This window comes from Centruroides sculpturatus, unplaced genomic scaffold (assembly GCF_000671375.1).
Source record: "Centruroides sculpturatus isolate CEXI.00-Female unplaced genomic scaffold, Cexi_2.0 scaffold708, whole genome shotgun sequence".
NCBI lineage: Eukaryota > Metazoa > Arthropoda > Arachnida > Scorpiones > Buthidae > Centruroides > Centruroides sculpturatus.
In genome coordinates this window covers 328,544-346,937 of record NW_019385156.1, presented here as the reverse complement: position 1 = coordinate 346,937, position 18,394 = coordinate 328,544, and the positions used below count along the sequence as shown (strand labels likewise).

The following is an 18,394-nucleotide window of genomic DNA, read 5'->3' as shown; positions in this document are numbered from 1 at the left end:
CACAGGTTCATCCACATCAAATGTTATATATTATTTATTCTTATTTTTGCATTTGCTGTTGGCTTGATCACCTAAAGTGAATACATGATTTGCTTTTTCACTTTTTTTAATTATTCCATTTTAAAATAAAAATCTCATAACAGAAAAAAAAAACCACTTATGTAGCAAAAAGATATGTTCGAAACTGTATAAACGTAACAATAATAAAAGTATTGTCCACGAAATTTAAACAGGAAGACATATAAAAAGGGTTCAATTCTATTAAAAAACAAGAGAAAACAAATAAATCCATCTATTATAAATCCATATTCAGTTACTACTTCAGTTAAATTTCCTGTAATATATTTCTTTTTTGTTTCATAAGACCCATGACACAGGTTCATCCACACGTTACTTGAAATTGTTAATACCATTACCACTGTTAATATTACAATAGTACTGGAAGTTTTCCTGTTATCAATTTATCATCCACATAATCAACACTATCTAAAGGACAAACTGACAAATTATTATGAACAGATAACAACACAGAATAATAGTTTGAGAAAGTATTATAAGCTTAAATATAGTGATAACTTATTTTCTCTTCCATTTCTTAAAAGAACTGTGTGTATGACAATTCCATGATTAACATACAGCATCAATAGAAGTTTCCCATTCACTTAACATTCAGGTAATTTGTATCACAAATATTGTAGTTTTCTTCTTTGAATTTTTCTAGTATTAAACTCTTAATAAAGCAATTTCAGTTGTAATGTTAATTTTTTATGTTTGCATTTGTAAGTTATAAGGCAACATCCACAGAACTAAATACATTCTTTATTGGCAATGTTTTCCACTTCAAGTGAATAGAATATGATTTGAATGTGCAACATGGTGTAGAAACCATCAATACCTGTAGTAATTTCTAATTAATTTTTCAAATTAACTATTTGACTTCAGTATATTCCAATTCTGACAAAAGAAGTTCCATTTGTGAGAAATACACACTTATAATGACAGCAAACAAAACTCTCTACTTCTACACTATTTAATAAAGAGTTGTTTTGCATGCATGGGAGCATAAAAATGCACAAAAAAATCTTTTCTGCTCATTTAATTAAAGAAACTATATATATATATATATATATATATAAAATACCTGGTGCCTACTATTTCATTCCAGCAATAATTAGTAAAAATTCTAGGGGAGGACACTGTATTGAATAATTCAAATGTCTTATACTTATGCTGAAATAATTGAATATTTATTTTTTAATTGTAGAATGTTTTGAAGTAATATAAATGTTTTAATAGGATGGCTCCTGAGGTAATAGCCTGTGATGAAAATCCAGATGCCACTTATGATAATAGGGTATGTAGTTTCTTTTAATTCAACAACTGTTTTAATTTATACACTTTAATAGAAAAAATAATATATAAATAATAATACATTAATAAAGAACATAAATCCATTAACTTTTTTACATCTCTTTTTGTTTATTAGATTAAATTAGTATTTTGTTAAGAGAGTATAGAAAATTATATTAAAATACAACTTCTTTTATAAAATATTTATAAAAGAAGTTAAAGTGAATGCCATATTTTTTATTAAGTATTAATTCAAATCATTTTGATCATTGATTGCTTATTGTAATTTTTTATGAGAAAAATTAAAAGGACAAAAATGAAGTTGATGAATGAAGTTTAGAATTTTGAAATAAATTTTCTGTTTTTAATTTTTCATATTGTCACAAAACATGATGATGGATTTAAATTATGGTAGTACTAAGTTTTTTAAAGTAATAATTGAACTAACAACAATAGCAGTTTTGGATTAATTAATTAATAGATTTATTCAAAAGTTATAATGTTGAACAATTACTTTATCAGATTGTTGAATGAATAATAATAATTTTTGACTACAGGTTAGTTTGTATAAAATATATATAAATTTTTATAATTTAAACATTACGAATAAGAAGAAAGACATTTTATAACAACATACATACTATATCTATGAAAGAAATAAAGTTCTGTAATGTTAAATGTTTTATCATTGTAATGTATTAATTGTTAGTTATCTGATTTAAACATTGAATTTTTTTTATTTCATTCAAAAACAAAAGTAAACATTGAATACCAATGTTGTTATGATATTGAGTGAAATTACCATGGCAAAAAATGTGTAATCACATGTTTATTATTATTATTTTTCATGTAGTAATTTAACTGTATGTTAAATGTATATTTTATCTCATGATCGTTTCTTTTGTAAAAGAACATATGAAAAATGAAGATAATGCTTATCAATATCATTAATATATTGGATGTATCTAAAAGTTTAATTATTGTTAATTCTAAAGTAACAATATGTAATAATTTGGTATGATATTTCAATCTTTCTTCATATTTTTATGATAATTTGATATGTTATTGAAATTTTATTGTAGTCAGCCAATGTACATGAATAAATAAATACAATCAGGTTTTTGTTTGTCTTAATGAAAAAAATATTTAAACTTGATTCTTGCCAGAATCTGTTCATCTATTCATAGAATTCTATATCATTTTAAACATTTCTTAATTGGATTGGAAAAAAGTGAAAGAGAGATTCTGTAGAATAATAATAACAACAACTTTCATAAAAACAAACTTATTGTGTCCATTTGATTATATATTGTGTTCTTTATTTGTGATTCTATAGCTAATTTAGATAGAATATCTTAATTTAAAAAAAAATTTTTTGCACAAAATAAAAGATTACATGTAGTATTAAAATAGTTAAAAGGAGTAATAAAATAGAATTTTAAAAATAATTGCTTTAATTAGATTTGGTTCTTTTTTCAATGGAAGCTTTTTCTTGTTCTAAGTGGCATTACCATTTTGAAATGATTACATTTTGAATACTAAATTTTTGTCCAGTATTATTAAAACTAGATTATCTCGTCATTAACTAATTGAACAGCAATGTTACCATATAGAAACTTGTAATTTTTCACATTGTTCATAGGAAAACTATAAATTTATGATTTTAGTATGAATAAAACACACCTTTAAATCCAGCTAATAAAAATTAATAAAGTAAAAATGTTTTCGATCGTTTCTTAAGGATCATCTTTAGTTACCATAACATAGAATAAATCAAACACAAAAATGAACGTAAATATGAAATTAAAATATAAATAATGGAAAAGTAGCTGTGCTGATAAAATAAACAAAAAATATAAATTAAGCCAAAAAAAGTCCCTTAACAAAAATTAAAATAAATAAAGTCATTAATTCTTGTAAAAGGATCGCCATGCGGTAGGTAAAGAGTCATCATCATCAAATTAAACTTTATTTATAATAGGCCTATGCCTGTTACAAAAAGGTGGAATTATATGATATTTTATAATTACAATACAACATCACTTAAACAATACAACCACAATCAATACAATCTCATAATTAATTGATAATATCAAAATGAATTACAGAATTAATATATTAAACCAATTAACAGTAAAATATTTTTGAGCATAGTTATAAAGGTTATATATAGTAGTCTTTTTAGCTTTATGAAAGAACAAATACATAAAATCCTCGCTATTCTTTAAAAATAAAGTCCCAAGATTATATCGTTTACATAATCCTTGAGCTTCATTATGAGAACAGGTACAAAACAGATGAAACTTAGACATAACAACATTACAACTTATACAAAATAGTTTTGAGAATTGATAGATACTTTTATTAATCAGAATAATTTCTCTATTTAATCTTAATTGAATAAAGAACTTTTTGACATTAAAGGATAAATCAGAACCAGTATAATTATTGATGTTTGGATAATCAAGAATGATATTGTAACAGAGTTATTATGAATCTTAACATCATGTATATCTTGAGATAAAGATATTTCAAAAGTATTCTTAATCAGTTGTACAGTACATTATATATCTCATTTGATTCTGTATTATATATGAATGGAGCTATTGAGAAACCAAACATATTAAATAAAGTAGACAACTGATAGATCCAATTTAGTTTTGACTTATAACTAAGCGATTTTTTATACAGTAAATTCATCAGTAGAGATGGAAGCGATCCATTGTCTCTCAATTGGCTCAAAAACTTAATATATCTCCTCATAAAAAAAAGGCCCAATTTGAATCTATTCAATTCAAGACGTAATACCGCTCCAGAGACATTAAAGGCTAGCGAAAAGACTCTATGTATAAATTTATTTTGAATAATCTCCAATTTTTTAAAAAACCAAGGGCTCCAAATAGGTGCAGCGTATCCACATGTAGGTAAAGAGTCTGCATCCCTATGGTTAATGCAAGAAATTTTTCTATGTGCCTTAAAGATCTCTAATTTTTCCAGCTATTTCATTGTATGTAAATTTGTCGTAGGTTTAATTATTTTCGCTTGATCCCAATGGACTTGAATGTCGTGTTGTGTTGCGTAAACCGTTAGCATGGTGTTATCAAGTTTCTTATTAATCATATATTTATGCTCTTTCATACGTTGCTGCAAGTTGCGCAATGTTGTGCTCACGTAGACAAGATCTGAATTAAAACGCTGATCGTGTAATGGTGTAGAATAGATCCCTGATGCTGATTTCCAGTCATAACGCTTCGTATCATTTCTTAATAGCTTGAAAACTGTAGGATTGCGTCAATATATCACTCAGAAATCATTAGCCTTGGCCGTTTCTTTATGTATTTGTCTCAAAAACGGGACATAATTTAAAACCATCCTTTGTCTATGGTCTACTGTAGGATGCCATTGTTTAGTTGTTTGGAAGGTTGTAATAAGTTTCCTTATGATTTCCTTTTGGTATTCCTGTTCTTCTGCAATCCTTAGAATATAGTTTAGCTCCGCCATCGTGTCTTTCATACTAGTACAATGTGTATAAGCCCTTTTTATCCAGGACCTAAAGGCCGCCAATTTGATGTGATGCGGATCGATTGAATTATGCGGAATTAAAGTGGGTTGAAACCATGATTTTCTGTATATGCTGGTCCTGATTTCTCCCTGTTTGCAAGCGATGGAAATGTCCAAAAAATTTACAGTACTATCACTCTCCTAGTCCACTTGTAGTATCAAACCATAAGGGTTATTATTGATCATATCCAAAAATTACTGTAGGTTAGGTTTTCGTTTCCACAAGATGAATATATCGTCGACGTATCTGGTGTACAAAATGATAAGGTGTTGAAACTTGGGTAGAATTTTGTTCTCGAGTTGCTGTAAGACCAACTCACAAAGAATCGCCGATGTGGGACTACCCATTGGAACACATCTTCCTTGCAAATATAACTTGTTCTCAAACTCAAAAAACGATGTATAACACACTAGGTGCTCAAGTTCCAGTATATTAGCTGGATTATTAAAGGTGTGTTTTATTAGTAGTATATTTATCCAGTTGGATCGTTATATAAGTATTATGATTTTAGAAATAAAGAATTGCTAAAAATGAAAAGTAAAGATGTATCAGAATAATTTGAAATGTTTACTGGGGGGGGGAAATATTTGTCAATTCTAACTTAAATCTGTTTAAAGAATTTCTGATATATCTTACATTTAAAACTTTTATTTTGCTGTATTTAGCTTGCTAGACAATGCCTTGATGAATCATTTATTCTTAATTATGGATTGCAATTAGAACAAAAAAGTTTTTGGGCCATTAGAATGTTTATATATATATATAGTCCCAAGATTATATCGTTTACATAATCCTTGAGCTTCATTATGAGAACAGGTACAAAACAGATGAAACTTAGACATAACAACATTACAACTTATACAAAATAGTTTTGAGAATTGATAGATACTTTTATTAATCAGAATAATTTCTCTATTTAATCTTAATTGAATAAAGAACTTTTTGACATTAAAGGATAAATCAGAACCAGTATAATTATTGATGTTTGGATAATCAAGAATGATATTGTAACAGAGTTATTATGAATCTTAACATCATGTATATCTTGAGATAAAGATATTTCAAAAGTATTCTTAATCAGTTGTACAGTACATTATATATCTCATTTGATTCTNAATAATTAATTATATATATATAATTTAGTTTAAATTAAGAAAACTTTACTTGCAAGACTCAATGGTACTAGTATTTTATATTTTTTAAGAAAGAAGTATTCTAATAAAACATAGTTTCAGTATCAAAAATTACATCTCTAAATTAAAAAGTTAATATTTAAGAACAGAATTTATAATACATAATTAAAAGCAATTTCTTATTAGATGATAAATGTTCAACTTAATTCAGTTTAAAAGAAGAAAACATCATGAAAATTATCAGACAGTTATGAGCTGAAATGTAATCAGCCAAATACTACATGGTCAATAATTTACAGTAATTCATTAGTAATTTATATATTACTAATTCGAAAACAGCTTTACTTTAATCTCTGAAAAACCTAAAATGCTTATAATGGTGCAAGTGTTAAATTAAACTGACTCAAGATTGGTGTATAGTGCCAAAATTTTTTACATAGCTAGATAGCCATTCAAACATAAGCAATATAACAAAGACTTGTTATATTGATTATGTTTGTTGACAAAATCAAGTTGGGATATCATGTAACAGTTTTTGTACAGTTCAGACTCTCTTGATTTCTTCTTCTATTACTTTTTTTTTCCACAGAATTGCATCTATTACTTTTTGACAAAATGACAGTACTTTTTTTCTGAAATTCAGTGATTAGAACAGGGGTGGGCAACCTTTTTCTCTGTAAGGGCCACATTTAGAAACTTTTGAAATGACACGGGTCGCATAACAGAGAAAAGAGTAGAAAAATGCTGGTAAATCACAATTATTTATTCATATATAATTATAAATTAGCATAGGTATACTTAACTTAGCTTCTGGAACTGATGTAAACGTAATATATCGGATATTATTTGGTTAAATATTACTCACTGCTAGCTTTAAATTAGTTTTGATATGTCTGTTAGCTGGTTTCTTGTTTTAATTTTTACTAAATTCATTGTGGGAAAACTATTTACATTCATAAGTTGTAGAAAATAATGTTTGAATTTTTGCTGCATACTTCCTTAAGCTGGGAAATTGATATATTTATTCATATTTTATGCGACAAGAAATACAAGAGCCACAAAAAATATTAATGTGGACTGCATTAATATTTTTTGGGGGCTGCAGGTTGCCTATCCCTGATATAGAATACTGGAAAAAATTTGTGAATGTTAGGAGAGAATACTTTGAAAACAAATAAGTTTCATACTTTTTCCCCATCAAAATATGATAACTATGTATCATTTATAAACATCTATAATACAAAATCAATTGTACTGTAAATTTAATCAATTTACATTTAAAATATATAAATACATAAATATATTGAAGCTACAAAATGTCTTCATTTTCCATTGTAACAATACCAGTGACAGTCAAAAACAATTTTCACTTACAGAGACAACTTTTTATTTGAGGTTGCACCTTCACAAAAAAAAAAAAAAAATTGCAAAACATGTAAAGATGTTCTCCGGTGATTATGGCAATATATGAATTATGATTCATAATGCAATTGATTAAAATTTAAAATTAAGTGAAAATTGTTTTGGACTGTTGCTGGTGGTGTGAACGATTGAAAATGAAGACATTTTGTAGCTTTAAAATATTTATATATTTTATTAAAAAGTATAGTAATTCACTGTGAAAATTAATGAAAACCAATATTGTACTATAAAGTTGAATCAACTATTATGTATAAAATAAAGATACACAATATTTTCATTTCTTTTTTTTTATATTGAGGAATTTTGTGGGATTAAATAAAAGGAATGAATGAGTTAGAAGTTGTTTTGACTTAGATATGTTAATTGTCAATATAATAACAATAAGCAGTGGAATGTGAGGCTAAATGAGATGATGATGATAGTAAACCAACAAATGATGAAACTAAAAAATGTATAAAAATTTGAAACTTTACAGAGAAAAATCCATATTTCTTTGTTCTTCCTTTTCTTTGATTTTGTAATGCTAGAATTTAGACGAGTCTGAAATATTATTTGAATTTCTTCTTATGTTAAAATTTTTTTCTAAACATAAGATAAAAGACTTGTCAGTCTAAATACAGATGACACCTATAATGAAACAGTTACACTTTCTTGTAAAAAACACATCTTTAATCTGTGTATTCATAAAAATGGAGAAAATAATATTTTTTATTGATTTGATGAAAACAAATTAGCTGTTGTAAATATTTAATTTATTTAAAATTTTATCTAGAAATAATAGCATGACATGGGTTTCTATAATTTTGAATATTCAGGAAGATTAGATTTTATATTTTGTAGTGATTTTAATGATAGTTTTAAAGTTTCAAAACTTTGTCATTATTGTTTAGGATATTGTTCATTAAAAAATAAATTACATAAATAATTTCAATTGATTCTTTTTATAGATATACTTTATCTCAATTACATTATATTTACAAAAGGCTGACTAACATTCTTAGATACAAAAAAAATATTAGGTGCATTTTATTTTCTTTAATATAACTATTCTATTTTTAAGATCTTCTATATATATATTTATTACATAGTACATTCTTATTTAAGTTATTGCTATATTTTTGCCATTATATTAAATTTAAATTTCACACAACTATATTCTGAAGTATTAGATTTAACACATTTAAAATATTAGGGATTTATTCCAGTTAATCTTACTTTCTTCTCATTTTCTTCATCCAGCTTGCTCTCAATCTCACTCCAGTCAACTCTATAATGTCTGATCAAACTCATCATCTCCTATCATTATGGTTTCAACAACAACTGTAAAAAAGTATGTCCAATGTTTTTATTGTAAAGAAACAACTTAATTAAATATATTTGTGCAAAATTTTGGAGCTCTTGTTATGAAATATAATTCACAATTCAATAAATTTATTTTGTTCACGTTGAAAAATATAAAATAGTACAAAATATTAATAAAATTCTGTAGATTATCTTATATTTTGATTCTTATATTCATATTGGAGAATATTTTTTGCTTTTTTTTCCACATTGAAATTATTGAAAAATAAAAATTTTAATATATTTTATTACTTACAAATTTAAAACATAATTAAAACAAATGCTAATTTCACTACATTGGAAATGGTTAGAATTGTATCTTAGATAATATAATTAAAATTCTGATAGTTTTATTAGGTTTAACTTTAATAAGAAACAAATCAGTTAATGCAAGTTGATTTTTTTTTAATTTGTTTTTCTTCTGTTTAAAGAATTTTTTAAAATTGTTTGTTTTAAAGGTTTGTTATTTATTAAATTAGGAAATTTCAAAATATATTTTTTAACATATTTAATAATTTACTGTAATATTTATCTGAAAATTTAATGAAACTTGGTGCTATAATATATTCACAATGCTAATTCAGGTAATCAAAAATATTTCATATGAAATCTTCTCAGTCTGATTTACTGAGAATGGTCTAAATTAGGCTGAAAAAGTTTCATGTTAAATATTTTTGGTTATTGAGTTTAAATATTTTGGGATTATTCAATAATTATTTTTTAATAATGCAAGTTTAATTATTTAAAAAGTTTTATATTGTAAATTCTCAAAATCCAAAATTTTTAATTATTTATTAGGAGCTCCCTTCCTCTCCTGCCATCCAAGTAGCCCAATGATGTCATCCCAGTGCGTGACACCAAAACATAATCTAGTTCCAAGTTTAAGTCTATTAATGCATGTTTTATTGAAAGTTTTGTTGCTTGCAAGATATTGTATGAATTTATTTCTTCCACAGTTGCTATTCCTATACCAAATTTTGCAACAGATGTTATTTTTTTGTATAAGACTTGCCTATTTTAATTAATATATAAACTTTTAGCAGATTTTGATTCTAAATGTTTGTTATCTTAATGACAGAATTTACTACATTTTAAATATAATGAAAGCTTTCTATTCCTTTGTTTAAAAACTTTAATCATCAACATTTACTATGTGTTTAATTCTTTAGGTTTAACTTCATAATATATATACTGAAAATGAAGACATTTTCTCCTAAAATATTTAGTAAATTCTCCAATAAGTTAATTTCTTATCAGTAATGCAAAATATAAATTTCTTTCATTTTTTTAGAACTAAGTTTTAATTGATCTTTCAAATTTTTTTAGAGTAGTAAACCAGCAGCTTTTGATGTAATTTAATTTCAGAAATTAAGTAAATAATAATTCATATTGTTTGTTGTTCACATTTGATAACTTTTTGAATGGAATTTGAGATTTTTTTTAATGTAAATATTTATCTTTTATCAGTAAATTAAAAATAAATTATATAATCATTTTATTGAAATAAGAATGAATAGTAACATCTTAGTATCATTGTTATGGAGACTGTTTAAATTAATGAATTCACAAAATAATGTTGAAATTGGGGCTGATGTGTTTCTTATTTCTACATAATTTTTAAACAAATAAGCAAGGTACAGGTATAGATATATAGTGTGAAATTTTTGTCAATCTGAATAAAAATATTAAGAGAGAATAATCTCTTAATATTTTATTTGGATTAAAATTTATTTTTTGAATATCACAAGGATGTTAATAACAAACTTCCAGATTAATTATTTTTCTATATTGCATGATTTAATGGGTAATCCTTACATATATTCTTACATGCATGCAATACATAACATACACACAGTATATTAAATATCATTTTTTAACATTTTATTGCACTTGGGCAATATGGATTAATATGGTTCACACAGGATTGATCTGAAATAATTGATCTTACTTTATAATTAAAATAAGCATTGATATGCATAAATCAGTTTTTTATGTGTATTCTGTAAGTAATAATTTATATATTATAATTTATTAGAAAGCTTTATGCTTTTGCATGCAATTTAATAATTTTTACTAAACAAATTGAATACGGATTGTATTTTATATAACTATTTAAATTCTAGAAATAATGTAATAATAATAATAATATGTTGTTTTTTTCATAACATTTAGACTAATCTAAGAATCCAAATAAATTGTTTCATAATAATGATTAAAATTAATTCATAAAATGTGTTTGCAAATGTTTTCTTTTTAAATTTGGTTAATGTTTTCATCCTTATGTTTCCCAACCATGAAAATAATAAAGGGCTAATCACCATACTTAGAGAAAGTATGGTGATTAGCCCTCTTTTGCATTTGTTGACATTTTAACACTCCAGGAGTCAAAACCCCTTACAAAATTATGCATATGCCCATTATTTTGCATTATATTTCAGGACTGGATGAACCAAAAATTTTAAAACTTAGCAAAATTATTTCTATATATGGGGACATTGATACACTTATATTTTTATGAATAAAGATCAAAGAGATGAGGAGTTAGGGGGGTCATGTGTCAAATTGGGTTGGCTTAATGAAAATTTTACTTGTTGTTGGCATTTACATTATTTTTAAAAACAACTCATCTCTCCCCAAATTAAGCCTTCTGCCTTTTTATGACAATAAATAATAAAAAAATTGTTTTTAAATAAAATATAAGATGGCGCCATACAACATTTTAACTTTAAGCTAATGTGTCTTAGTGTTTTTAAACATAAATATTTTTTTATGGAGATTTTTATTATAATTCAACAAAATTTTTCTTTTTATTGAGAACTTAGGAAGTCTGATAATTTTCAGACTTCCTAATGTTCCCATTAACTTCCTGTTCAATTACTAGGAAAATTGGGCAAGAGCTTTTGCCAGCTTTTATATTGATATTTAAATATGGTAGTATGTTCCTATTGTAATTATGGATATTGTTATCAGTTATATAATTTTATCAGGGTGAGCATGTCTCAAGATATCTTAGGACATTTACTATAGCTCAAGCTGTGATTACAATAAGTAATTATTATCTCAGATAGACATTTAAGTTGTTTTTTTTTACATTTTCAGCCTCACCATATGCCTGTTAATGCAATAATTATCATGTGCTATTATTATTCTTAACTAGTGCTTTGAACATTAAATGTTAATTAATAATCACTTTGTTCTTTACTCACAATATAATAATTTACATTGCTGGCACTTTTTACTTTAATTATATATTAGATGGATTACTATATTATGAATTTTCAAGTTATACATTTTTGAGTAGTTTTGATGTCCTTTTAATATCAGAGTCAGTAAAACTAGAATTTCCACTAATTTTATTTATCATCTCACTTATTGTCATCAGTCAGAATTACTATTATCATTATAGGTAAGTTTCAAAGTGATTACAATAAATGGATTCCACTTTACATATTTTAAACAACAAAATAATTTCTCATGAAATTTATGCAGAAATTTTATTCAAACACTATAAACTCTGTTTATGCTAAAATATATTGCAAATATAAAATTGTGATTTCAGACAAGTTAACAAGAAGTTTAAAAGACTGTTTTATTAACAAGTTTTCATCATATACAGATTTCATTGATTTTACTGCATTCATTTTTCTAAGTTATTATTAGATAAAACATTTACGATATAGTCAGAAAGAAACCAAACTTCTAATAGCCACTTTTATTATATATAAACAAGTTTATTATATATAAACAAGTTTTCATCATATACAGATTTCATTGATTTTACTGCATTCATTTTTCTAAGTTATTATTAGATAAAACATTTATGATATAGTCAGAAAGAAACCAAACTTCTGATAGCCACTTTTATTATATATAAACATTTTTTAAACTAATATCAACTTTAAAGTAAATCAACCTTGCCAATATTTCTGCTATCTAATAAAGTTTTCTTATAACTGTTATTTGTAATTTCCTTGGGAGAACTAGTCAAAACTTTTTTAAATTGATGACTCATCAACAATTTTAGCTTTGTAAACATTCAGAAATCTTCAATGACACGTCAGCAGAATGTTGGTGAATAATGGAATTTTGTCATTTAGTATGTATTCATTTACTAGGAATATGACTGATGTTTGAGAACATTATCATTTTAAAGAATTAGTTTTTTTTACCACAGATGAGATTTTTTTAGTGCATCCTTATTTCTGAAAGAAATAAATTTAGGATGCATTAATTTCTAGACAATGAAAAAGGTGCTTTCATATTGTTCTGTTCACACAGTACTATTTTAATAATAGTGAAAATGAAAATATCTAAGCTGATGATATAGTTTTTGGTCTTATATCATTAAAAGAAGTCATTTTAATTTTTTCCATTAATGAAAAAAGTTATTTTCATTCATTATAGCATTTGGAGAACAATATAAATACAAGCGTACCTTGCATTGTAAAGATTGATGTGTAAAAAAAAAATATGAGAAATTCCACATGATGTGTGAAAAAAATATGAGAAATTCCATGTAAGAAAAATATGAGAAATATTAACAAGCTATCTATTATTTATCTTAAATCTTTAAAAATTTTAAAATTAATCTGATAACAATCTCATTATTTTTTTGCTTAATGGGTTATTTTGATGCTTAATCTTGAATTATTTATGTTATATGTGGTACAAACTCATTTATGTTTTTATAAAAACAACTTGAGACTAAACGTTCATTGGATATGAATTATTAATTGATTTACAAACTTTTTTAAACCACTTAAATTATTCATGCATTTGAATCTACAGTGTGGTTTCATTCCCATGTGCTCCACAAACATATTGAGCAATTTATTAAGTTATTTAATTAATTTATTATAAAATTCATTTATTTGTGATTTGAAATATCTTTATACCCTACTGGTTTATCAATCTCATAAAGGATGTATTGAATAAGTTGAAGCATCTTGCTTGTAACTGATTTACTTAACATAGTTTATATATATAAGTATAGAAAGTTTGGTCTTTTCTAACTCATCTTTGAATATATAAAATAATTTAAAGTAAATAGAAAAGTGTTGTCTGTAATTATCAGTTTATTTATTTTAAATACTTATTTTTCAGAGTGATTTATGGTCTCTAGGTATTACTGCTTTAGAAATGGCAGAATCACAGCCACGTAAGTTTATGTAATTAATTAAACTTGAAAACTTTTTACTGATTATTGTATAGAATATTAAGCCATTAAGCTTGTCTAAACTTATATGAATATAAATAATTAAATATGCTAAATATATTATAAAACACTAATTTATTAAACAACATGAACTATTTACAATTTTTTTTAATATTATCAGATATGTAAATAAAATTATTTAGGAACTTAGTGATGAATTTACTTCAGATATTTTTTATCTTTTTCAAAGTCATTTGAAGGACAATACAAAAATTTTTTTATATATATATTAAAATTTAATCTCATATACACATTTCTTTGTATTTTATTTAAAAATAAAGTTAAATTAACAAATTTTATAAATCGGTGTTCTGGAAGTGTATTTATATGTTTTTTTTTCTTATTATCATTATATAAATAGTAGTATGATATAAATCAGGTTCTCATCCTGGTTACTAGCAGCCCAAAAGATAAATTACTTTGTTCAGTAAATCATGACAAGTTTTTGATTAGTGAACAAATTTATTATTATTATATTTAAAAATGTAACCAAAATAACAATACTGTAACTGACCTAACTGTCGGTACTCTCAATGCAAACCAATTTGACCCACTAGAGGGACCTTCCCAATAACCAAAAAACATTTTATGGCCCTTTGTCTTCACTTGTTCCTTTGTTCAGACTACTGTCTGTCAAAACGTATGGATGTTTGTCCTACTGTTATGTAAAAACTCATTTGTACATTAATTCCTTGATCAAACAAAGATACCTTAACCAATTCAATGTGTTTCGTCTGAGTGTCTCTTTGCTGATTCCAGATTAATGACAATAACTTCAAATTTTAGTAAAGTAAAACATGCAAATTTAAATTTCAAATTTATGTTTAATAAAAAAAATATTAATTTCTTTTTGGCTTATTAATTTATTATATTTAAAAGTTATTTTCATTTTGTATCAATTTTAGAAGGGGTGAGTAAATTAAATCTAACTTTGAAAAAGTGTTGACAAGCAAATGTTTTAAATCCCTGATGTGTAAATACTTGAAAGTTAATAGTTTTTAAATCTTTAATTTATTAAAATGTTTTTGATTTTGAAAAAGACTGAAATATTTCATTGACTAAACTAATGTTAACATTATGATGATGACGACAAAACTATATGATATTACTGACTGAATGAGCACTGTCTCTTTGAGAGATAGGATTTGAGATTTTCATACAAGATTAAATGTCCTAAACATGCAAAATTATAAAAAATACATACTAAGAACAAAAGTGCAAAAAATGTTATATTCCTAAAACAGACCAGTATATTAACATTAGAATGCATGCTCTTAGCATATACAGATATAGACATAAGCATATACATATACATTATGTATACTTTTATATTATATCATGAAATTTTAGCGTTGGAATATGTTTTCAAGATTTAGAAAACATATGAATAAATGGCATTTACATATGATTGAAACTTTTAGTTTTGTTTTAATTCTGGATTTTTTATAAATTTATAAATTCCGTGTTATAAAAAATATAATGAATCTGAAAACTGTAAATTAAAATTGTATATACTGGTGTGTATGTGATTTATAGTTTTCAGATATAATTCCTTAAACATACCTTTAAGTTTTTATTAATTTTTCATTACAGCTCTATGTGATATGCATCCAATGAGAGCATTATTTCTCATTCCAAGAAATCCACCGCCGCGATTAAAATCCAAAAAGTGGTCTAAAAAATTTCATAGTTTTATAGAAACAGTCCTTGTCAAAGATTATCAGCAGCGTCCTTACACTGATCAGTTATTAAAACATCCTTTTATTCGAGATCAGCCAACAGAAAGACAAGTGAGAATTCAATTAAAAGATCATATTGATCGATGTAGGAAACATAAAAGAGGTAATTGATACAATTTATTTTTTCATTATTTTTAAACGATTCTGATCTAAATAAAATGTTTATTGATGAGATCTTTTTAATTCAAGGAGTGTAAACCACTTTCAAAAGCTTAAAAATAGTTTATAAAATTAATTCTTTGTTACAAAACAGACCCTAGGCAATGTCCAAAGGGCCAAAAAAAAAAAAAAAAAGGCATAACAACTTAAATCTAATAAAAGAAATGATTTTAAATTTACAACTAACTTAAATAATGAATTAGTTTTATTACTATTCTTCATAGTGTATTTTATTAGTTTTAGTATGTTGTATTACAATTTTATTATTTATCATAATATAGTGTATTATCTTATAAATATTTTTCATTTACACAAATAAAATAAATTAAAATTAATATATACTTTCCTACTACTAATATTCAGACACTGGCAGATCAAGTGAAAAATGGTCATTAGGTAAGCATTACATCACTGTCAGCTATAAATACATTTGTTTGAAGTTTAAACATGCCATAGCAAGTGAACCATGCAAACTGATGTATTCAATGGAATTAACAGGCTTTCAGTTTTGATTTGTACTAGGTTGCCATATTTTTCAAGTATTCTATATGAAACATCACAGTCATTTTTGTTGTTCCAAAGTCCAGTTAATGATGATATATGCAGATGAAGAGAATCTGCAAAGAAATCTGGAAAACCTCCCAAACTGACAGAGTTTTGTGGAGAACTCTCACACAGATCTTGTTTTCAAGTTCTGAGAAAACTATCAGCACAAGTATGGATGATCAAACTTCTGCAATTGTAATTTCACTTTATGTAAATATAAATTGTCTTCTGTATGTGGATGATGTTCTTTTGATGGCAAATTTAGTTGTGGCTCTTCAGGAAAGATTAAATATACTTCAAGAATATTGTCACAATAAATATTTAATAGTTAATGTGGAAAAGACAAAAATAACGATTTTTTGCAGAGGAGGTAAATTTAAAAAATCAGATAAATTTTATTTACAGAAACACAAGTTGGAAGTTGTTTCAAATTTTAAATATTTGAGAATTTATTTTACCCCTCATGGTTCTTTTCTTTTCATTTGTAAAAGGTGATAATTAAGGCTAAGATAAAAATCTCAAATCTTTATAAATTACTTGTCAAAATAAAAGAATTTTCGCTTAATAACTATTTTAGATTATTTGATGTGTTAATAAGATTGAGCATTTTATATGCATTTCCAATATGGGGAAGATTGGCAGTTGATAAAGTGGAAAATATACTACTGTTCTTTTTTTCAAGCAAATTTTTTGTCTAAATTGTTCTGTGCCTGGGCCATGATGAGGATGGAACTAGGTAGACTACCTCTCTCTGTGAATTTATCATTGAATTTATTTTGTTTTTTGGAAGAAAATTACTGTGCTACCAGAAAATGATTATAGGCAACTGATATATATTAAACTTTTATCATCTAGTAAAATGACATCATTGGAAATGTTACCCACTACAATTGAGAATTTGTTGAACAATCTTGCATTATTGTTTAAAAGCTGTTTTGATTTTTCTAATGATAGAGCTTTCTTAACAGACTGCAAACAAAGGTCAAGATATATATACTGGCAATAAGATTGTTTATCTGCAAGAGAAGAATTTTATTTTTGAAATCTTAGAAAATATTGCTTTGTTTCCTTGGAATCCTTTGATTTATTTATTGTCTAATACAAATTATAAATTCAAATCACTATTTATTCAACTTTGTTTAAATATTACTCTGAATGGCAGAAAAATTAACATATCAAATAATGCTGAATGTTTGTTCTGTAAAATGATGATAGCAATGATAGTCAATCACTTGTTCATGAGTTGTGATTCTCTTTGTGAAATATGATCTAATATTTTTGAGATTGATTACAATTATACTAATTTATTGGAAGAATCTTTCAGTACGACCATGCTATATAAATTGTAAAATTTTTTGTACATTCACTAAAACTATTGTAATAACATTTTTATTTACTCCTTGTAAAAGCAATTTGCTAAATCACAAAACTTATTTATTATTATTTGATTAAAATATTAATATAAATTAAGAAATAAATTACAATAATAGAAGAGGCAGTAAAATGAAAAGAATCCAAAAAATTAGATCTTAAAAAATGTATTGAAATAATAGAAATTCAATAGAATGTATTAAAAGAAATTTGCATGATAATGTTTTATGTATAAACTAGCTGCAAAGACCCGCTTCGCTGGGTTTTTATTTGTTCGTACATTTGTATGTAATATAGTTTTTTTTATATATAAAAGACTGTTTTTCTAAGTAATCTAGAATCTAGCTGCAAGGACCCGCTTTGCTGGTTTTTATTTGTGGGCAAAAAGTAACGATAGTGAAGATTAAGATAATTACATTATAGCCAATCTTACCCGTTTTCACAGAATGCAAGAATTAGGTCCCCCGTTTCCAGACTAATTAGAGAATTTTTACGTCCAGTCAAACGAACTATTTTCAATTTGATCAATTTTCTGGAACGTTTACAATCGTTCTAT

The 18,394-nt window shown here is 25.2% G+C and overlaps 1 protein-coding gene across 2 annotated transcripts in view; it reads left to right on the top strand.

The window, feature by feature from the left end:
* LOC111635550 (serine/threonine-protein kinase mig-15-like) overlaps window positions 1–18,394 on the top strand; it is a 143,988-nt gene that overhangs the window by 80,658 nt on the left and 44,936 nt on the right. For both annotated transcript variants that reach the window (XM_023380540.1, XM_023380538.1), the window contains 3 exons: window positions 1,297–1,354; window positions 13,912–13,966; window positions 15,617–15,865. In XM_023380540.1, the coding sequence (XP_023236308.1) occupies window positions 1,297–1,354; window positions 13,912–13,966; window positions 15,617–15,865 (362 nt within the window). The remainder of the gene's footprint in view (window positions 1–1,296; window positions 1,355–13,911; window positions 13,967–15,616; window positions 15,866–18,394) is intronic.